At 41.3% G+C, this 22,605-nt stretch overlaps 1 protein-coding gene across 1 annotated transcript; it reads right to left on the bottom strand.

Moving 5' to 3' along the window:
* Positions 1-221: 221 nt before the first annotated feature.
* Positions 222-22,185, bottom strand: CCDC107 (coiled-coil domain containing 107). The gene is made up of 6 exons (XM_039490261.1): positions 21,976-22,185; positions 11,071-11,276; positions 6,512-6,581; positions 2,629-2,719; positions 1,029-1,138; positions 222-546 (listed from the first exon to the last, which is right to left on the bottom strand). Exons 1-6 carry the CDS (start codon positions 22,136-22,138, stop codon positions 254-256), a joined length of 933 nt encoding a protein of 310 aa, XP_039346195.1. The 5' UTR covers positions 22,139-22,185; the 3' UTR covers positions 222-253.
* Between the last annotated feature and the right edge of the window lie 420 nt (positions 22,186-22,605).

Raw genomic sequence — 22,605 nt, 5'->3', positions numbered from 1 at the left:
TAGTGAAGCATCATGTGTAATTTCAGTGTATTATATACAAATAGTACAGAAATATTTTCTATAGGAAAAATAAATAGAACTATATGTGTAAACATTCTGGGTTAAAGCCTGCCACCCACTGAAGTCAATTGCAGAACTCCATTGATTTCAGTGGGGCAAGATTTCACCTCTACTTTTAAAGCATATAGCAGTGACATTATATTTTAAAAGTGCATACAATGTTATGTGCAATAATTCTTTAATTTTGAACATTTTATATATGCATATTTAATTCATATCTATTACGCCTCCTTAATTCAGTCTCTTCTGGTTCCAGTATCTCTCTATTTATTATTTCTTGAACTTCTATCACCTTTGGCTCAATCAGCTGACTAAGTGTGAATTCACAGTCACACAGTTCATGCTCTTCCTTTCTGGAACCACCATCAGTATCTTCAAGCAGATCTTCAATACTATGATCTTCATTGTCATCTGCTTCTTCCTGAGTGTGTTTGCCAAATGACTGAATGAGATCTTCAAGTTTCTCATTACATGTGTGATTAACATCTTAGTTTACAAAAAAAAGAAAATGAAGATTTAAGATTAGTGATAGGGTTCTCAGTTTCAGAAGTTTCAGTTTTAATTCCTCCGAAAAGTCTGACTAATGCATTAGCAGCCTATTGAGGTTGAGAGCTCATGATGCATTCAGTCAATTCCAATCTCACTAATAAAGCAGCAGAGGACTTCTGGCTCTAAATGCAGTAGTGTATTCTGGTAGGATTGAGCTGTGCTCCCACCTCTAAAGATCCAACATCTCAATTTGTAACTAGGTACCCGTCAGGTAAGAAGTGAGCTGCTACTTTTATAGACAACTAGTGGCAAAAAATAAGATTTTAAAATATCATCTGATAATATCCACCAGTCTGGAAGTAAGAACCATATTGCATCCAAGACGTATAAACTGAACATTCAATTCTTTACAACTTAAGTAAGCTAAACACTGATTTACTGTATAAGGATCTACAACATTGACTGAAAACTAAAAGTACCTTTTGGTTTCATTTCTGATTTATCCAATCCACTTTCCTTCATCAGCTGTCTAATGGACTGGAGCTGTGTCATTATTTCATCTTTCTGTTCACAAGCCAAAGCATTAACACTGAAATGAAGAGACAAGCAGCTGAAGGTTCACCTGAGCTACAACTGGAAATGAATACTTGTCAAAACTGCACCAAAAATATTGTTCTGACTCCAGAATAGCTCAAACTATTTTTTCCAGGTGAATGACTACTATCATGGTTGGATGAGTGACTAAAACCAGTTTTAAAACTTGTTGGCAACCATCACTACATTTCCTCTGAAGATTGAGGAAAAAAAAGCAAAAAACTGAAATATGGCTACTGGCTGATTTCATTACTGAATTTTTATGATGGGTGTTCCAGTTGAAGTGCCCACTGAAAGATGGAATTAACAATGAAAGCTATTCTAGACAACTTGTCTAAATAAGACCTCAGAAAGGGGACATTACAGCTTAGATAAAAGAGTGTCTTATCAAGATGTTTTGTTTTGAAGAGATTGCTGTTAGAGTATTAACCAGTTGCAAGTTTGTCATTTAATCTTCTGATTTAATAAGGAGTTTCAACCTATTAAATTTAATAATGTAGTGAAAGTTATTAAGTTCAAGAACAGCACCAAGATAATACATTTGTTTTAATTTAATAACATAGTTTTCATGAAAGGTGTCAAATCAACACACAGTCCCTATCTATCTGTGTGTGAACTGAGTACTCTTGATTGCTGATTTACAACACTCCCAATTAGTGTGCCTCAATCCTATTTCAGGGAAGGTACTTTTCTAGAAGTATAAGTAGCTCTTGTTAGCTATTCCCTAGTTTTCTACTGAGACTACCAATGGATCAGAAATTATGATCAGTCCCTATGATACAAATTCATGGCCACCTAAACCAAATAAAGTAAGTTCATACAGGCCAAATATGGTAGCTATCAAATGGTAGTTACTTTTGGTCACTACCCATGATCTGGAAGGGGAAGAAACTCCATATTATGTTAACATTCATGAGCCATCCAATCCCCAGCAAAGAATTTCAAATGCTATTTAGGTTTATAGTGTATTTAGAAGAGATTTCACTAAAAGCTATACTTATTTCTCCTTCCTCAGAATCTGTATTAATTTTCAATTAAGATTAGTTTTTCTACAACTGGGCTTCCCATAATTTTGGAGACAATCTTTATTAAAAATCATTTGAGAAACCAGGAATTTTACTTAGTACTTAAGGTAATAGTATTGTTTCTAAAGAACTGAAGCAAAATTGGTGAACATGTTTTACATGGGTGTTTTGAATGTGGAACAATATGAAAATACCACTTTGCAGTATTATCATCCCATTACTATGCTGCTTACATCTGTATGTCAACAAGGGAGCTGTCTGTAGCAATGCCTGTTTAAATCTGCAGCATTGGCTACTGTCTGTACAGCATACAAATGCTACATTACAAAGTTTCTCGGTACCTTTCACCTCATAAATAAGATGATCTTTTGAGATATTTGTAAATCCCTAAAAAGTTGGGGTCAATTAGTATAACTTTATTTAAGGCATAACCTGTATTCCTTATCCTGAAATTACTCACCAGTTTGACAGTGGGTCTAACTGAGTCAATAAAGAATTTAAAATTTTCTCCGTCTGTGCTAGATGCTGCTCCAGTTCCAAAAGCTGATGTTCTAAAAGAGAAGACAGTGTATTAGACATGTGTTTGCACTGCAAAATGGCAGCAAAGAAATAAAAGCCAAATTATGTTAGGCAGACATTATCAAAAAGAAATCAAGTAACCCCTTCTCTGTAAAACTTTGGTGTGACTGTGTGTAAAAGTTGCTCAGCTCTTGGCACTACCTTACCAAAAAAAGGAGGAACTGGAGTTCAGACAAAGTAAACTCCAGTTATCAGACAAATGGGGGGGGGGGGAGGGGGAAATTGACTAATGACTTTCTGCACACCAGTCATGATTTTATAGACCTCTATCATATTCCCTCTTCATCATCTCTTTTCCAATCTGAAGAGTCAGTCTTATTAATCTCTCCTCATATGGAAGTTGTTCCATAGGCCTAATCATTTTTGTTGCCCTTTTCTGTACTTTTTCCAATTCTAATATATCTTTGAGATGGGGTGACCACATCTGCGTGCGGTATTCAAGGTATGGGCATACCATGGATTTATATAGTGGTATTATGACATTTAATGTATTCTTATCTATCCTTTTCCTAATTATTCCTAACATTGTTAGCTTTTTTGACTGCCACTTCGCATTGAGTGGATGTTTTCACAAAACTAGCCACAATGACTCCAGATCTCTTAAGTGGCAATAGCTAATTTAGATCCCATTGTTTTGTATGTACAATTGGGATTAGGTTTTCCAGTTTGCATTACTTTGCATTTATCAACCAAGAGTGTCCTGTTACAGCAAGTTATTCTAAATGTATGGTGTGTCCTCACTGCTTAACAGAACGAGCCAACCAAAAACAAGTCATGCCCTTAGCATTTTGACTGTGTGTAAAAGGCACACAAATAGCTCCTTAATGACCTAAAAAATGAAAAAAAGGAATTCTAAAAATGTGGAAACATGGGCAAATTGTTAAGGATGAACACAAAAGAATAGCATAAGCATGTAGAGACAAAAATCAGAATGGCTAAAACACAAGATATGTTACACCTAGCAAGAAACAAAAGGCAATATGAATAGGGTCTAGAAATACATTAGGAGTAAAAGAAAGCATTGGTCCACTGCTTAGCAGGAGAAGGAAATCTAACAATAGTGACATCAAGAAGGCTGAGGTATTTAATGCTTGTTTTGCTTAAGTCTTCCATAAAAAGGTTAACTGCGACCAAATGCTTAACACAATATTAACAATAAGAGGGAAAGGAACAAGTTAGAGAATATTTAGATAAATGAGATGCATTCAAGATGGCAGGGCCTGACAAAGTTTGCTATGTCTAGTTCCTTAGGGCAATCTCAAAACCATTGGGAACTATCTTCAAAAACTCATGGAGGACGGGTAAGGTCCCAGAAACCTGGAAAACAGCAAACATAGTACATATCTTTAAAAAGAGGAACAAAGAGGACTCAGGAAATTAGAGACCAGTCAGCCTAACTTTGATACTTGGAAAAATATTGGAACAAGTTATTAAACAATCAATTTGTAAGTGCCTACAGGATAATAGGGTTTCATGTAATAGCCCACATGGATTCATCAAAAATAAATCCTGACAGGCCCCTTCTTTGATAGGGTTACTGGCCCACTGGTTGGGGTGAAGAAGTATGTGTGATAGATCTTGATGTTAGTAAAGCTTTTGACAGTCCCACATGACAGTCTAATAAGCAAACTAAGGCTATGGCTACACTTGCAGATGTGCAGTGCTGGGAGTTACAGCTGTCTTCGTACAGCTGTGTAGGGAAAGCGCTGGTGTGTGGCCACACTGACAGCTACCAGCGCTGCAGCGTGGCCACATCTGCAGCATTTGCAACGCTGTTGGGAGTGGTGCATTATGGGCAGCTATCCCAGCATTCAAGTGGCTGCAACGTGCTTTTCAAAAGAGGGGGGTGGGGTGGAGTGTGACAGGGAGCGGGAGCGAGAGAGAGAGGATTTTTGGAGCCGACACTGTGTGTCAGCTCCCTGCCTTGCAAAGCCTGCCTTGCAAATTCTGTGTCAGCTCCCTGCCTTGCAAAATTTGACCATTTCCTTGGCCCCTCATTCACTCTTAAATGCAAATAGCCTGCAGACCAGATAAGCAGCTGTTCCGACGGACTCCCTTTCCGCCCCCCGCCGTGCTGTTTCTCTCCTCAAGCAAACACTAGCTGTAGACATTCATCCCCCTGCCTGCCTCATTCACAGCAAACAGGAGCTGTGTTTGTTTTTTAGATAAGCAGCTCCCGGAGCCCTGAGTTCACAACAAAACAAAGAGGCATCATAACAAAACAAAGAGAGTAATTTAGTTAAGAGCATTATGGGAAAATTCCGGAGGTCAGTTACAGCGTAGTAAGATTAATCACTGTTTACACTTGCACTCCAGCGCTGCATCACCAGCGCTGCAATAGTTATACCCGAGGCAGTGCAGGAGTACAGCCAGCGCTGCAGCCAGGGAGATGCAGCGCTGTATGTGCCTTGCAAGTGTGGACGGTGACTAAGTTGCAGCACTGTAAAGCCTCCACCAGCGCTGCAACTCTCCAGTGTAGCCAAGCCCTCAAGAAATGTAGTCCTGAAAAAATTACTATAGGGTAGATGCACAGCTGGTTGAAAGACCATTCTCAAATAGTAGTTATCAACAGTTCACTGTCAAACTGGGAGAGTGTATCTAATGGAGTCCCTCAGGGGTCAGTCCTGGGTCTATTACAATTCAATATTTCCATTAATGACTTCGAATAAAGTGGAGAACATCCTTGTAAAGTCTGAGGATGAAACCCCTCCCAGCTTGATGTCAAACATTTTGAAGGACAGGATTAGAATTAAAAACAAAATTGAAGAATTGGTCTGGAATCAACAAGATGAAATTCAATAAAGACAAGAACAAAGTACTGCACTTTGGAAGGAAAAAATCAAATGTGTGAACACAAATTGGGAAATAACTTGCTAGGCAGTAGTATTGCAGAAAAAGGATAAGGGCGTTATAGTGGATCATAAATTGAATATGAGCCAACAATGTGAATCAGTTTCAAGAAAGTCTAATATTCTGGGATGTATTAAGAAGTGTTGTATGTAACACAGGAGGTAATTGTCCCACTCTAGTTAGCAATGGTAGGCCTCAGCTAAAATATTGTGTCCAGTATGGGCACCACACTAAGAAATAAGTGGACAAGATAGAGACTCCGGGGAAAGCAACAAAAAGGATAAGAAGAAGTTTAGAAAACTAGAACTATAAGGAAAGTTAAAAACAACAGGACATATTTAGTCTTAAGAAAAGAAAGCTGAGGGGGGACTTCAGTCTTCAAATATGTTAAGGGCTGTTATAAAGAGGACAGTGATGAATTGTTCTTCATGTCCACTCAAGGCAGGACAAGAAGTAAATTATTTAATCTGCAGCAACGGAGATTTAGGTTGGATATTAAGAAAAACAATCTTACTAAAAAGGATAGTAAGCTATGGACTAGGCTTCCAAGGAAGACTGAAATCCCTACCATTGGAGGCTTTTAGGAACAGGCTGGACAAGCACCTGTCAGGTATGATCTAGGTATACTTGGTGCTGCCTCAGCACCGTGGGTGGGCTAGACACCTGCTCCAAGTCCCTTCCAGCCCCACCTTTCTATGGTTCTAAGTAAGCCACTACTGAGCATTGCTCTATGCCTATCACATACCCAAGCACCTAATTTTAAATTAATAGTCTTGCTAATGTTCTTCAAAGCATTTTAATAAACTAAGGGATTGGATTTTGTTCTGCAACATATCAATGAATGCATATGGTTTTATTTTAGAAGGAAAAACTAAGCAGTTTGCAATTATGCATGTTCTGAACCGATGCCTTGCCTGTTTCTTTTGCCTTATCTTCTTCTGTATTTTTCTCTTTCTTGGAAGAGCTTCCTTCTTGAGATTTCATCTTAAAGAAAAAAAAAGTGAAGTTATACTTAAGACAATATAATAGCTTAATATGTGTTTTAGAAGATAGAAGCCTTATTTAAGGTATCTAAATGTATTAAAAGTTTCAGCTACTATTTACTTTGTTATATTTTCATTCACCCTTTACCCCCCCCCCCCACCTTCAAACTAAGTCAAACGCAGCAAAGTTCTCACTGAAACTATCCAAAGCTTTTGGCCAAAAGTGACATTTTAACATTTGTGAAATAATGTCTATAAAATGTTTATCCAAATCACTCTAGTTTTGCTAGTATAGCAGGTGTCCTGTTGCTTTCAGCAGATGCATTATATAAAACAAAACAATTTTATTTGTTTCATATAATCTCACCAGAAGTACCCACTTCAGAATCAGACAATTTATTGCAAGGCTACCAGAAAATAAGCCAAGGATAACAAAGCCGTGTATATAAAACTATGTTCAAGATCTTACATATGTTCATCAATGCACAATATTTTTACTTCTACCTCAAATGTCATTGTAAGCACATAGAAAAAAAACAAACAAAAAAACCACTGATTTACAGTGCTACCTTAAACTAGGCGCCACATTTTATTCAAAACAGTTTACAGAATTTCTCAAGTCACTACATGAACAATGCATGAGAACTGCTATAAGGCTGTTCAATTGGGGAATTTGCTATTAAGGGGAATTTGTTTTAGCAGACACATTAACACCTTCAATTTATATTTAACCACAAAAACCTTCAGAAATGTAACTTCCTAGAACAAGGGTCAGCAACCTTTCAGAAGTGACGTGCCAAGTCTTCATTTATTCACTTTAATTTAAGGTTTTGCGTGCCAGTAATATGTTTTAATGTTTTTAGAAGGTCTCTCTCTACAAGTCTATATTATATAACTAAACTATTGTTGTGTGTAAAGTAAATAAGGTTTTTAAAAATGTTTAAGAAGCTTCATTTAAAATTAAATTAAAATGCAGATCATATCAATTTAGTGTGATCCTTGGCCTTGCTTTTCCTTGCTGAGTTTTCCAATGTCTGGCACATATTTGGATACTTTAAGCTGCACATAGGCTTCCGAGTGATCAGTTGCTAACCTCTCCAAATATTGGTGGAGCTAGGCCCTGAATATTGCTGGAGCCTGGGCACCACAGGCCCATACATCTCACCGCCCCTGCCTTCCTCTGCTACAGGCTTCCTGTGCAACCTTGGGCCAGTCACTCAGCCTGTTTGGATATGTCTGTGCTGCAATAAACAGGCAGCAGCTGGCTCTGGCTCGTGGGGCTGAAAAGTGTGATGTAGACGCTTAGGTTCTGAGATCCCAGAAAAGGTCTTGCAGCATCTACATTGCTAATTTTAGCCCTGCAAGCCTGAGTCAGCTGACCCAGGCTGAGACTTGGTGCAGCGAGTTTTTTTATCACGGTGTGGATGTCTCCTTTGTGCCTTAGTATTCCCTCTATACAATGGGAACAACTGCCCTTCATGGCTGCTGGGAGGGTAAGTGTCTTAAAAATAGTGAATTGCTCAGCTACTGCAGTGATGGGGGCCAGATAAGCCAGAGTCCAGGGCCGGACAGGACCACCAGCTTATTTAGCCTGGTCTGCTGCACGTCATAAGTCATCAGCAACTGAAATTAGACCAGGTGTTACAGCCAAAGCTACAGAAGGAAGTTACAAGACTGCACAGTGCACTGCAAAAAACGGAAAGCCATTTACAGACGAAACCCAGGCCGGCAGCAGAGTGCCACTGAAAATCAGCTCATGTGCTGCCTTTGGCACGCGTGCCATAGGTTGCCTACCCCTGTCTTAGACCATATAATTATGCAAGACAATTAAAACTCAAGTTTCTGAACATATCAATGTATGCTGACTGCCTCAACTACAGTATGTTAATAAAGCTTTATATGTAGCTAAGTGATGACAATCTCCAAGTATGCGAAGAGTATAAACACCAAGGATGCTGAGGAATGCCAGCATATAGAGTGGTAGAGAGAAATCTCATTGGGAGTGATAACATTATTTTAAAAAGGTATGCTGAATGTCAGGAAAATATTCTTGATAAGGCCTTTCGGGTCCTGGAATTCTCCAAGAAAAAATGGTGGAAGCCCTATCTATATCTAGGGCTTCCACCATTTTTCTTGGAGAAAACTCAAATATATCTGGGGCATTTAAAAGGCAAATTGCATTGGGGGGTGGTTTTTCTTTTTATATTGGATAAGCAACCTCTAGAAATGACCTTTTCTCTCCAACCATACAGTTAAGTCTCTTGTAGCACAGGTCCTCATCCTGAGTCTCAATTACCACTACCTCTTCTTTTCCAGCTTTGAGAAATGCAGTCTGCTCTGCTTATATTGCTGCAAAAATAGCTTTCATGGCTCACCGCTTTGACTATGTCAGCCCCCTTTGCATTCCTCCCTCTCCTCACAGCAAACAAATCCCACTGCCCCCGCCCCCCAAATCACCCTGCACCCCCACTCCCATTCAGACCCTGGCTCAATGCTGTCAACCCACTAGCTCCTGTGCCCCCACCCCAGTCTGTCCCCCTGCCTTTCTGAACCCCAGTCTATGTGACCCACAGCCGCCCTGTGTGCCCCACTCTCTCCATTCCCCCCAATATCCTGTGTCTCCTCACCTGGCCCTGTTGGTGGGGTACTGTGAGGAATGCAGTGTCTCCCTTCTCCCTATCTGCAGCTGGCTGCTCCAGCCCCTGAGCCAACTGCCCTCTGTTCTGGCATCACAGCCGCCCCTGGTGGGTAAAGGGTGTAACTGAAGTACCTCTCCAGCAGAATCTATTTTCTGCAGAGAGAAAAAAAAATCTGTGGGGGACATTAATTCTGCACGTGTGCAGTGGCGCAGAATTCCCCAGAAGTACTTTTGAGGCCTGTCCTCCATTATCTCTTATAGACATGAAGATGTCAACTGCCAAAGTGGATGCTGCTGAAATGACACTAGTCTTTGTAAATTTAACAAGTGTGTTACAAACAAGCACCTTCATGCTCTCTCCCATATTGCTCCTCATGCATGGGAGGAGATGCCCCATAAACACCCACAAGGCCAACTGATCAGCCTCCTTAAAACTCTCCTCTGTCATGATGCCCACAAAAGAAACTTCAACAGCAGTCAGGCAGCTGGTGTAATGTGACAACTACTTTTCATGCTGACCAGTTTTGACTTATTACCTTATGCTCCTTGCTTGTTGTATCCACCTGTAGTCTCTGGTCTCATTTAGACTGTAATCACCTCAGAAAAGCTGGGTCTGTCATTTTAATATGTGTTTGTATGGTGCCCAGAATGCCGTTGTCCAGTTCTAGGACTGGAGATCTTAGTAGCTACCACAATGCAAATAAATATCAGGACCTCACTTCACTAGAAAACTGGATTACTACTACTCTTTCAGCACTAAAAATAGATATGGTGTTATGTTTTTTAAACAAAATTCCCCACTGTTGCAGTATAACTGTTGGGATAAAAAGAATCTAGGCTTCTCCTACTGCTAAAGATTTCAGAGTGTGTCTATACAATGCTGCTAGCACACTCTAGAAGGTACCTAGTTACATGAATTAGGTACCTTTAGACCCTTCTGGCATGTCCTAAGACAGGGCAGGTAGACTTACTCCTGAGAAAATTTTGCACCAAAAAAAAAAAAAAAAATTCTACCTATTTTATTTGTCAAAACAACATGGCAACAATAATATAATCACACCATTTTCAATTATTTGCGGACAAGTATTTTGAAATAAATTACCGAAATAACTGAAAGTGGTGTGATTATATTGTTGTTACTTTGTTATTTTGAGAAATAACATGTCAGAATTTTGCAGAAATTAAAGTTTTTAGGCACAGAATTTTTAATTTTAGGTGCAGAATTCCCTCAAGAGTACCAGGTGCAATTTAGAAGCAGGCAACTCTGTGGGAGATCCAGGTGCAGAGGGGATCTGTATGCACAGTGACTCATTGAGGGGTTCTAGGTGCAGGGGAGTACAGGTGAAGATAGCTCAGTGGTTTGAGCACTGGCCTACTAAACCCAGGGTTGTGAGCTCAATCCTTGAGGGGGCCATTTAGGGATTTGGGGCAAAAATCTGTCTGGGGGTTGGACTAGATGAGATCCCTTCCAACCCTGATACTCTACGACACATTTCTGCATGGGGAGAGAGAGAGAGAGTTTGAGCTGCTGTTTAGGTTATGAATAGTACTATTGTATGAGGCTGAATCGCCAAAGTCTTGTCCAAGACCCAGAGTGGGAAGTTAGGATCTTAGATTTGAAATGTAAGAGACAAGAGGAAAAAAGGAGAGTTAGAAAGTCTCTATACGCCCCCCAAAAAAGCAGTAAACAGCACAGTGTTTACTGTGCAGCTCATCTTTGAAAGCACACTGGGCAAAAACCATTTTAAAGGTGCATTTTAAAGAACAATCTGCATGGACACAGGGGAGAAACAAACGACCTGTTAGGTCTTTACCATCTCCCACTTCTATGGTTAAGATATTAAATATTTACCTTTAGGAATTTGTATGCTGCAAACACCCCCACACCAATAGCATACAAGGGCATGAGGGTAAACGCTAAGTCTTTGCCACTGCCTCTAGTTCTCTCACTCTTCCTGTCCTTTTCCATTACATTCCTCATCTGCTGAAAGCTTTGGTATGTTTTACTTTGAGAACTTCCTGAATTCAGATGAGACTGATGAACTCTCTCAGAGGCACCTGCAAAATGAAATATTTTAAAAGAAAAAGTTTAGCCTTGTAGTTAATTTCAAAATGAAACCGTTCCGAGATTTTCCTCCTTGTAGATTCACCATGTCTTTAATATTGTGTCAACTGAAAGCTCTTATAGAACAGCCACATACAAGGGGTTACAATAGACCACCCTTACACGTATGCACAGTAAGGGGTATATTTAAAAAATTCTCAAAGTAAGATACTCTTTCTTCAAAGCTACTAAATAAAACAGTACAAATTACTAGGCGATTTCTTTCTTACCAATGGAAATAATCTAGCAAAGTAATTGCAAACTGCAGTTAAGTTAGATAAAACCAATAATACACTGACATTAAAATCAAAATACAAATAGCAATCTGGCATTGAACTCAAACCTACTGGAACTGCTTTTTATTATTAGCATCAAACTTTCAGTAATTTTTCCATAATAAGAGCTTTGATTTCAGTATTATCTACCTTTAGAAACAGAAATTTAATGTTTCCCTGTCTGAGCAAGAGACATTCACTGAAATAACCAGATTAGCATATGTAAAATACAGGTTTTAGCTCTAGGTTCAGTGTTATTATGAATGCTCTTACACATGTGTAAGAGTGTCATCTCTCAGGAGAGTTAAATATTTAATGGAAAAAAGTATAGTATTACACATGTGCAGTACACATTTTCCAAACACTTAACTATTTCTAAAAAGGATTTCCATATGTCTAATTAAGATGTCCTATTGACGATTGAATCAACAAGGAGTCTGAAGTTTCAAAAATTAGGATCTTTGAAATTTGAATTGAGGAGACCAAGAATAGTTTTGAAGCATGAAAAATCTGCCTCCAACATACCAATATGATCTAGAAAATGGCAAATGAAATTTTAGCAACCTTTACATGGCTAACAAGTATATACCCTTAAGACAAAAGTAAGCATGAAGTTTCAGACTACAGTGTTCTCCCCCCCCCCCTCCCCCCAGAAATAAGTAACAAATGCATTCTTAACTGTGAGGTGGCACTTGAGCTACAACTTCTAATATGCTTCAGAACACCAACACAGCTGAGGATTTCTAGTGAGAATAATGAAGAACATAATTACAGCCAGTTCTCATGTGAATCATAGTAAGCTTACTACTTCTGCCAATAGTTGCTAGCCTATGGCCATATTTTGCTGCCTATTGAACAACGTGCCTTAAACTTTCCAGAGATGTGAGCCTTGTTTCATTCAACACCACTTCACAAGCAGGTGATAATGTACTTTAAAAAAAACACACTCCCTGGTATTATCTTACATCAAGATAGCAGTGTCCATTGAATGTACAACAAGTGGGATTCAAGCCTTAAACAAAAATAGACATTGCAATTTTGTCACAGTCAAAGGAGAAGATTACTAAAATAGATTCCTTTACATGGAAGAGTGGTTTTGATACGGATTTTTTTTTTTTAAGTCAAGAAGTGAAAATATGAACTTAGATGCAGGGAAAAGACCCCAAACCATGATATTTTGCAAATCTAGAATAAAATGTTTAATGTGAGAATGATTTAGAGGTTTTTAGAATGATCTTAAAATTCCAAAGCCTCACCAAAAAACGTTCAGACCTCTAATGATGAACTGGAATTATAATTAAGATTAATATTAGCTCTTCAGTGGAGTGGTTCTCTACAACCCTTCAAGTTCTGTCATATTTAATCAGTTTGCAGCATCTGAAATTTGAGCAAGTTTTACATATCCAATTGTTCCTTGGAACATGAAGTAGAGCTGGGTAGCCATATTAAAAGATATCACATGAGCTACTCCAACTAATGCAGACAGAACTCAAGACAACACAAACAGCTACCTCAATCAAGTTCATGGATATCCAGACAAAGCTAAAGAGTTTAAGACAACATTGGCAGGTAGCAAAACACATTTGAATAACATAGTTAACTCATTTGGCTATTTGTATTAACTCAAATCCAGGCAGATTTTGGGATTAAGGTTCATATCAAACTTTTGGCATAGCTCTGATTAATGGATCAGTGTTCAAAATGAGAAAGCCTGCTTTTTATAGAACCACAGTATTTTTAAAATAGTGTCCAAAAGTCACTAGATTCTTTCCTAACATATGGATGACAAGAATTTTAGTCTTAAACCAAAAAGGGTAAGGTGACATGGAAAAAATACCATGCAATAATATTTTTGAGATACATATTTTCCTTCACCTACTTATTTTGCCCATTAATAGTCTTTACTTTTTGTTGTTTTAACTTGTGCTCAGTCATAGCCATTTGTACCTATTTCCAGATTTGTTTGTTTTCAAAACATTTAAGTTACTTTAATCTCTTATTTCCTTTTTTTAAAAAAAGCTATTTATGTAGTTATTAGTTTAGACTTTGTTTAGATCAATCATCTTGTGTAGTCCTCATGACTAAGGCTATGCTTTAGTCATGGGTATTTTTAGTAAAAGTCATGACCAGGTCACAGGCAATAAACAAAAATTCAGGATCAGTGATCTGTCCAAGGCTTTTACTAAAAATACCCATGACTAAATCGGGGGAGGAGGGGTCAGAGTTTGGATATGTTCTGAACTGGCATAGGGAACTGAGTTTATTTTACTTTGTTACTATACCAAAACACTGGCTCCAGTAGGTAATGCACAGGAACTGTGGGCCAGATCCTGGCGTCCAGTCAAACAGGATGACTTGATCTAACTCATTGATTTTGATCATGATTTAAATCAGCAAGCTGAAAATCTTCATTTAAATAAAGAATTTTAATCTCATTTTGCATTTGCACTTTTTAGTCCTTCTAATGAAAAGTTGACTCTCATTGGTTGGTCAATATATTGATTTGTAATTAAATATAGCCTTTAAGTTTGGTGGTACTTCTTGCTAACAAGGAGGAAATGCTATATTTAATTATATAGCTTAAGAGGTTTATTCATATTCTTATTTTTATATTTTTATTATAGCATCTTATTTACTAAATGATTCATATGTTGCTTGAGATGTTTTTCCAGCTGCATGTAGATGGGAAATTGGAGTTAAAGATAACTTTTAAATGGTGGGGTTTCGTGTTTTTCATTAAATAAAACCCATCTTAAATTCACTGATAGGCAAGAAAAAAGTTTATCAAGATATATTTTACAATTAAAACGAACTTATTTATTAAATAAAGGAAGTATTAGCTATAGTTCCAATTGTTTCTGGTCATCATGTACTTCAAGATTTTAAAACTAGTAGATGACATCCTGATTTTATTCATATATTGGAAGAGAAAAAACAAGCTCTCCTGCTTTTTCAGATGCCAATCAGCATCTCAGTTTTGAATGGATTAGTCATTTAAATGAAATACATGAATAAACTGAAATGAAGTGTTCTCTCTACACCTGAAGAAGAGACTACTGCTGTCAAAAGTTAGTTTAGCACTTCAGCAAACTCTGATTCCAGATGCCTAGCCAATGACTTCCAACATTTCAGCAGTTTGACTTTTTAAATTTGAATAATTTAAATTTAATTTAAATGGTTTTAAAGATTATAATAAGTTCATGTCTTAACATAGGTTGCCAATCTCAAATTTAATTTTGAATAGTTTTTTTAAAACGTAATTTAAATTTTAAAAATCCATTTTTAAAAGTAAGTATTGATTTTTATCCATCCTGCAGCCAACTCATCTTCAGTAATTGGGCATGGAACAGACGCAGATGCAGCAGGGATCTCTTGAAGTTCAGTGGAAACCCCTAACATTAATTATCAGGGTTGATGAGCTATAAAAGAAGTTCTGTTCTTTAGTTCTTCTTGGCCAGATGGATGATGACCAAATTAAGGTGTAATTGTCAAACCTCCAAAAGGGATTCAGAGGTACCTAGTAAGAGAAAGTTCAAGTGATTGCCCACATGGATTTCATTCTTGGTATGCATATGCCCCATATGTGAGAGACCAGATTCTTTTGGCCAGCAGTGTCCTTTGTAGCCCCAGAGGTCCTCACACCCTCAAAAGGGCATACAGGGTATATTTACACTGCAATAAAGCATCACTGGCTGGCCTATGTCAGCTGACTCAGAGGACGTCTGTCGGGTTACATCATCCCTATGCTGCCTTGGTGGAAAGTTACAGCAGCAGGACAATAAGAATAGAGGAGTTAGATAAAGTTGTTATGAGAAAGTAGGGAACTGCCAGAGCGAGGCAAATGCCAGGTGGCCTAATTGGAATCAAATAAGTTGCATAAAAAATAAAAAACCAGTAAGCAAAAGGCCATGCATGTAAAAAGTGTGTGTATCAAACAAAAAACCAATCAGCAGCAATGTAATGTTAGTGTGTCTGCGTTGCTAATATGGAGAAGCCTATATAATATGATGCATTGTAAATAATAAATGATTCCGCTTGCAATCATATTGGTTGTTGTGCTTTATCCGGCCCGCCTGCAACGCGACAGACGTCTACACTACGGGACTATTCCGAATTTGCATAAACCGGTTTTGTAAAACAGATTGTATAAAATCGAGTGCGCGCGGCCACACTAAACACATTAAATCGGTGGTGTGCATCCACGGTCTGAGGCTAGCATCGACTACCGGAGCGTTGCATTGTGGGTAGCTATCCCGTAGCAATCCCATAGTTCCCGCAGCCTCCCCCGCCCCTTGGAATTTCCGGGTTGAGATCCCAGTGCCTGATGGGGCAAAAATCATTGTCGCGGGTGGTTCTGGGTAAATGTCGTCAGTCACTCCTTCCTTTGGGAAAGCAACGGCAGACAAGCATTTCGTGCCTTTTTTCCCTGGATTGCCCTGGCAGATGCCATAGCATGGCAATCATGGAGCCTGTTTAGCCTTTTGTGACTGTCACCGTATGTGTACTAGATGCCGCTCACAGAGGCGATTCAGCAGCGCTACACAGCAGCATGCTTTTGCTTTTGCATGACAGCAGAGATGGTTATCAGCCACACTGTACCATCTACCAATCCATAAATTGGTAAAAAGATGAGCATGGCTACCAGTCGTTTTGCACCATTTGCTGCTGTCATAAGTGCCCCTGGCTGCTCTTAGCCAGGGGCGCAAAAGCCAAAATTGGGAATGACTCCCCGAGTCAATCCCTCCTTTTTGGTATCTAAAAATAGAATCAGTCCTGGCTAGAACATGGGCAAGTGTACTAGAGAACCACTGTATCAGAGAGCGCAGCTGCTCTGTGTCGGATCCTGCAGAAATTATGAGCTGTATGCTATTCACAGGGGGTGCTCCTGCAACAACCCCACCTGTTGATTCCGTTCTTCCCCCAGCCTTCCTGGGTTACTGTAGCATTGTCCCCCCACTTGTGTGATGAAGTAATAAAGAATGCAGGAATAAGACACAGACTTGTTAGTGAGAAATGAGTGGAAGGCAGCCTCCAGCTGCTATGATAGTCCAGACAGGACAGTAAGGAGTGTGGAGCAGAGGAGCCCAGCATCCCTCTGCTAGTCCAGGGGCAATTGAATCTTTTTTTTACACATGAAGGGTGGGGGCTGACAGAGCTCAGCCCCCTGTTGCTATGACGACGATGGTTATCAGCCATACTGCACCATCTACCAGGAAAAATTAGGGCCAGGCGCCCTTGATTGACCTAACTGATGCTAGTCAGCATGGTTACCAGTCCTTTTGCACTGCCCCATATGCCAATAGGCTGATGACGAGGACAGATACCAGTCATTTTGTACCATCAGCCACCCATGGCGGGAGGGAGCAAGGATGTTGGTGTTGAGTGCTGCAGCATCGGGTCTATCTGCAGCATTCAGTAAAGATAGGGTGACATGCTAAAGAGTCAAGAGAGGATTGTTTTCCCTTTCACTTCTGGGGGTGCGTGGGGGGGTGCGTAAATTGCCGAGCTATGCCCTGACCCACCGCGGACACTGTGTTTGACCCTAGAAGCATTTGGAGCTCAGCCAAGAATGCAAATGCTTTTCGGAGACTGCAGGAACTGTGGGATAGCTTGAGTCCTTCAGTCCATGAGCGTCCATTTGATTCTTTGGCTTTCCGTTACGCTTGTCACGCAGCAGTGCGCTGAGCCCCTGCTATGGCGTCTGTCTGGAGATTTTAAAAAAATGATTTTGAATTTCGTCTTCTGTAACGGACCGCTGATAGAACGGATTTGCCTGCCCTTACAGCGATCACGTCCGCATGGTCCATGCGGGAGCTCTTTCTTTATTTTGATTTTTAACTGCATCGCCACATGTGCTGATCGGAGCTCCATGCTGGGCAAACAGGAAATATTCACAAGTTCGCGGGGCTTTTCCTGTCTACCTGGCCACTGCATCCGAGTTCAGATTGCTGTCCAGAGAGGTCACTGGTGCACTGTGGGATACTGCCCGGAGGCCAATACCGTCGATCAGTGGCCACACTAACCCTAATCTGATATGGTAATACCGATACTAGCGCTACTCCTCTCGTTAGGGAGGAGTACAGAAACCGGTTTAAAGAGCCATTAAAATCGATATAAGGTGCCTCCTAGTGTGGACGGTTGTGGCGTTAAATCGGTTTTACGCTCCTAAAACCGATTTAAACGCCTAGTGTAGACCAGGCCTCAGGCTTAGGGATCTCAGACTGCAGGGCTACAAAACTGCAGTTTAGATGTTCAGGCTTGGGCTGGAGCCAGAGCTCTGAGAACCCATGGGTTTTGTTTTTTTATTAATCAGTTAATTGTTAGTCTCTTATATTTAATTGGCCCGGCTTAAAAAAACAAACAAACAAACAAAAAAAAAAAAACAGCCCTCTCCCAGGTAGATTTCCTTTAGGCTAAACACCATTCCCCACCCCTGTACAGAGGCAGCAAAAGCTAGGACTCCAGGATTCAAGAATGTATCCTCTATGCTTTGATGCCTATTAACAATGGGCACTCTCAGTGCCTACTCTGCCTAGGAGAGGGACATATGCCAAGCAAAGTTCCATATGTTTTTCATTCTCCAAGAATGGGGGAAGCCTGCATGAACCTATTTCTCCTCGGGAGATCAATAGAAACCTAATTGGACACCAAGTGAAGGCCACAGCCAGGCCGGTCATCTCATCAGTCTCTCTGTTAGGGACCCTGTTACCAGAAATACCACCCCAATCTCCTGGGTCACATCTACTCAAAGGCCCCATTCATCTGACACTGTTCCAGTGTCAGTATCTTCCAATGGGGCAGAAGAGAGCACTGCCCCAGGGAGGAGCCAAGGTCACCCTCTTTGGTGCCTTGCAAGCAGACAAACAAGAGTCACCAACCTCCTAAGGGCCAAAATCCTAACAAAGTCCCTTCAGGTGCTCTGATACCGGTTAGCCTGCCTGCCCTGACCCCGCGTCGCTCCGGGAAGTGGAAAGAAAAAGTCGGGGGAAGAGAGGCACAGGGGTGTGTGTTGATGTTGCTTTAGGCACTGCCCCCAGCAGCTCTCTTTGGTCACAGTTCCCAGCCAATGGGAGATGCTGGGGGCGGTGCCTGAAGCAACAGCAACACACACCCCTGTGCCCTTCCTCCCCCACGTTACAGCCGCTTCCCGGAGTGGAGCGGCGTGGGGGCAGGGCAGGCAGCCGGCCCTGCCCCCGGTGTGCGCCGGGCCAGAGCCTGCCCCCTGAGCTCCTCCTGCTGTCGAACCCCCTGCCCTGAGCCCCTTGCTGCACCCTGCGCCTCGACCCCTTGCCACACCCCTCCTGCACTCCAAACCACTGCTCTGAGCCCCCTGCTGCACCCCAACCCCCTGCCGTACCCTGCACCCACACAAGAGATCCACTTCCTGGACAATACAGTACTAATAAATGATGGCCACATAAACATCACCATATACTGGAAACCTACTGACTGCTATACTTACCTACATGCCTCCAGCTTTCATCCAGACCACACCACTCGATCCACTGTCTACAGCCAAGCTCTACGATACAATCGCATTTGCTCCAACCCCTCAGACAGAGATAAACACCTACAAGATTTCTATCAAGCATTCTTACAACTACAATACCAACTTGCTGAAGTGAAGAAACAGATTGACAGAGCCAGAAGAGTACCCAGAAGTCACCTTCTACAGGACAGGCCCAACGAAGAAAGTAACAGAACGCCACTAGCCATCATCTACAGCCCCCAACTAAAACCTCTCCAGAGCATCATCAAGGATCTACAACCTATCCTGAAGGACGATCCATCACTCTCACAGATCTTGGGAGACAGGCCAGTCCTTGCTTACAGACAGGCCCCTAACCTGAAGCAAATACTCACCAGCAACCACACACCACACAACAAAAACACTAACCCAGGAACCTATCCTTGCAACAAAGCCCATTGCCAACTCGGTCCACATATCTATTCAGGGGATACCATCATAGGACCTAATCACATCAGCACACCATCAGGGGCTCGTTCACCTGCACATCTACCAATGTGATATATACCATCATATGCCAGCAATGCTCCTCTACCATGTACGTTGGCCAAACTGGACAGTCTCTATGTAAAAGAATAAATGGACACAAATCAGACGTCAAGAATTATAACATTCAAAAACCAGTTGGAGAACACTTCAATCTCCCTGTCCACTTGATTACAGACCTAAAAGTTGCAATATTACAACAAAAGAACTTCAGAAACAGACTCCAATGAGAGACTGCTGAATTGGAATTAATTTGCAAATTGGACACCATCAAATTAGGCTTGAATAAAGACTGGGAGTGGATGGGCCATTACACAAAGTAAAACTATTTCCATGTGCTTATTTCCTCCCCACCCCGCCCGCCTCAGTTCCTCACATCTCCTTGTCAATTGTTAGAAATGGGCCATTTTCATTGCTACTACAAACAGTGCTTTTTTTCCTCCTGCTGATAATAGCTCACCTTAACTGATCACTCTCCTTATAGTGTGTATGGTAACACTCATTGTTTCATGTTCTCTGTATGTCCATATATACATCTTCCTACTGTATTTTCCAGTACATGCATCCGATGAAGTGGGCTGTAGCCCACAAAAGCTTCTGCTCAAATAAATTTGTTAGTCTCTAAGGTGCCACAAGTACTCCTAAGTTTTAGGGTCATTCTGAACTGCACATAAAAATTTACACATTATATAGAGGCTCATAAATTGCCCATTTTACTCTCAAATATTCAACAGTGAATTATTAGAAGTCATATACTGTTTATGTTATATCTCCTGGTTTAAAACTGCCTTCAACTTACCAAATCATATGTCTGTCTCAAGAAGTTAAATTTATCTAATTAATTGCAAATATTAAAATCTGACAAAAATCTGCATCTGACGAAGTGGGTATTCACCCACGAAAGCTTATGCTCCAATACGTCTGTTAGTCTATAAAGGTCCCACAGGACTCTTTGTCGCTTTTTACAAATATTAAAATGGACCACTTGCCTTTAGAAATATAGGGCCAAATCCTTGGCTGTCATAAATTAGCACCGTTCCATACCAATTTAGACCAGACAAGGATTTGGCTTTAGTGAACAGCTAGAATCTCAGCACAGATGAAGATTATTAGTTTTAAACAAACATCATCCCCAATGCCTGTTTGCAGAAGTAACTACTAGCACATTACCCACCAATCAACATTATTTGATTTCCTTATTTAGATTGTAACACTCAGCTTTTTCACACTTCCCTGCATCCTGTTTTTACCAATTATTTGGAATAATAAAATAATAATAATAATAAAAAAGGACTAAGAACACCAGGTGGTTACAAGCAATACCTTGTTAGTCTAATAAAATCTGTGCTTTTGAGAAGAGAGCATCATCTACACTTTTAGGATAGGGGAAATGCTCCTAGTTACTTCTTCTCTATTAAATGAAACAAAATGTGTCTTATCATTATCTCTATTTTGTGATTCCTTTATCACGACTTCATTCTGTTGACTGCAAATAGTTATGTTTATTTTATGCACCAGAACACTGGGTGAGTGTAGGAAGTTAGATAGTTTGACTTATCCTGAGCTGACTGTCAAAAGATTCTTTTCAAGCTAGCCTCTGATGTGTAGCTCTGTAAACAACATGAGAACACAAAGCAATTCCAACTACTGGCCACAGATAAGTTTACAAAGAGAGAGGCAAAGGCCAAGGCCTAGTCTACACTGTAGGGTTGCATTGACACAAGCTGCCTTACATCACCTAGCTGTGGAAGTGTCTTCACTTAAATTTGACTCCAGCTGACACAAGTGCCTTGCTACACCAATTTAGTAACATCACCTCCACAAGCAGCTTAGAATCAGGGTCAATGTAATTAGGTCAACAAAGCATCAGTATAATACTGAGTTGCCTACATCAACTACTAGGTGCTTTCAGGAGCCGCCCCACACTGGCAATAAAATTGGTACAAGCACTCCTGGTGGTGTTGAGGACCAACACAAGGAGCTAAGCCCGAGCACACAGGAGCGATCTAAGAATTGTGGTGGCTGTAGAACAACATAAATTAGATCGAGATAATTTTGTTGCGTAGACATGGCGTAAACAAGTTGTGGCTTCACCCCCTTCCACAGAACCTCCTGACAGGGGATGGGGGCAGAGAGACCAGGGTCACAGACTGCGCCATCTCTCACACCCCCAAGCGAGGGTGGGTAGTATAAGAGAAGTCGCAGCCTATAATCCTTTCTCCCACCACCCCTCCTCCAACCAGGGGAACAAGTGCGGGGGAGGGGGCAACCAGACGGTTACCCAAAGCCGGCCCACCGGCACCACTAGTCTCCCCCGCTGCCGGGACAGACAGAAGGGAGGCTCGGACGGCGGCTCCTCTGTACCTGTGGGGGGCGGATAGGGATCGTAGCGACCGGGGCCAGCCTTGCCCCCCCGCAAGGCCCTCCCTGCTCCTCCTCCGCCCCCGAACAGCCTGGGCACCGCCACGAAGAGGCAGAGCAGCAGCACGACCGAGACCATGCCCTGCTGCAGCGCGGAGACCGCCATGGCTTAGCCGAGCGCGCCCGCAGCCCGGTGCCCGGTGCGAAGCTCTGGCCTGTTGCCCCTTCAGGAGGAAGAAGGTGTCGGACCCGCCGAGGAGCTGCCAGGGAGCCCGGGCTAAGAGGCGGCTCCAGCCGTGCTGCGGCTGCTCCTCCCCTGTCGGTATCGCCCCCTGCGGGCTCCAGCCTCTCCTCGGCTAGCAGCGGGATCTGTCCTGGTTCAGACAGCGCTGCAGCCGTGGCTGTCCCCAAACACTGTCATGGGATAATAGAGACGGGGAGTCCCGCTCCCTCATTGCAAAACAGACAAAATATACACAGCCCCCAAACACCCAATTAGTGCCTTACAGTCCTCCTAAGACACCCACCACAGGAACACCACGTGGTGCAGTACAGTCCCGTTACACCCACCACTGAAACACCACTATAGGAGCCACTTAATGCCACAGTCAGGTCACACAGATACACCACAAT

This window comes from Mauremys reevesii, linkage group 1, assembly GCF_016161935.1.
Source record: "Mauremys reevesii isolate NIE-2019 linkage group 1, ASM1616193v1, whole genome shotgun sequence".
Classification (NCBI taxonomy): Eukaryota; Metazoa; Chordata; order Testudines; family Geoemydidae; genus Mauremys; species Mauremys reevesii.
The sequence above is the reverse complement of the archived record's forward strand: the minus strand, read 5'-3'. Positions and strand labels throughout refer to the sequence as shown.

Coding starts and splice junctions, on each gene's coding strand:
- CCDC107 (XM_039490261.1), bottom strand. CDS start 22,138: ATGGCGGTCTCCGCGCTGCAGCAGGGCATGGTCTCGGTCGTGCTGCTG. Junction 11,277..21,975: donor TCCCTATCCGCCCCCCACAG/GTACAGAGGAGC, acceptor TTCATTTTGCAG/GTGCCTCTGAGAGAGTTCAT. Junction 1,139..2,628: donor TTAGACCCACTGTCAAACTG/GTGAGTAATTTC, acceptor TCTTCATTTCAG/TGTTAATGCTTTGGCTTGTG.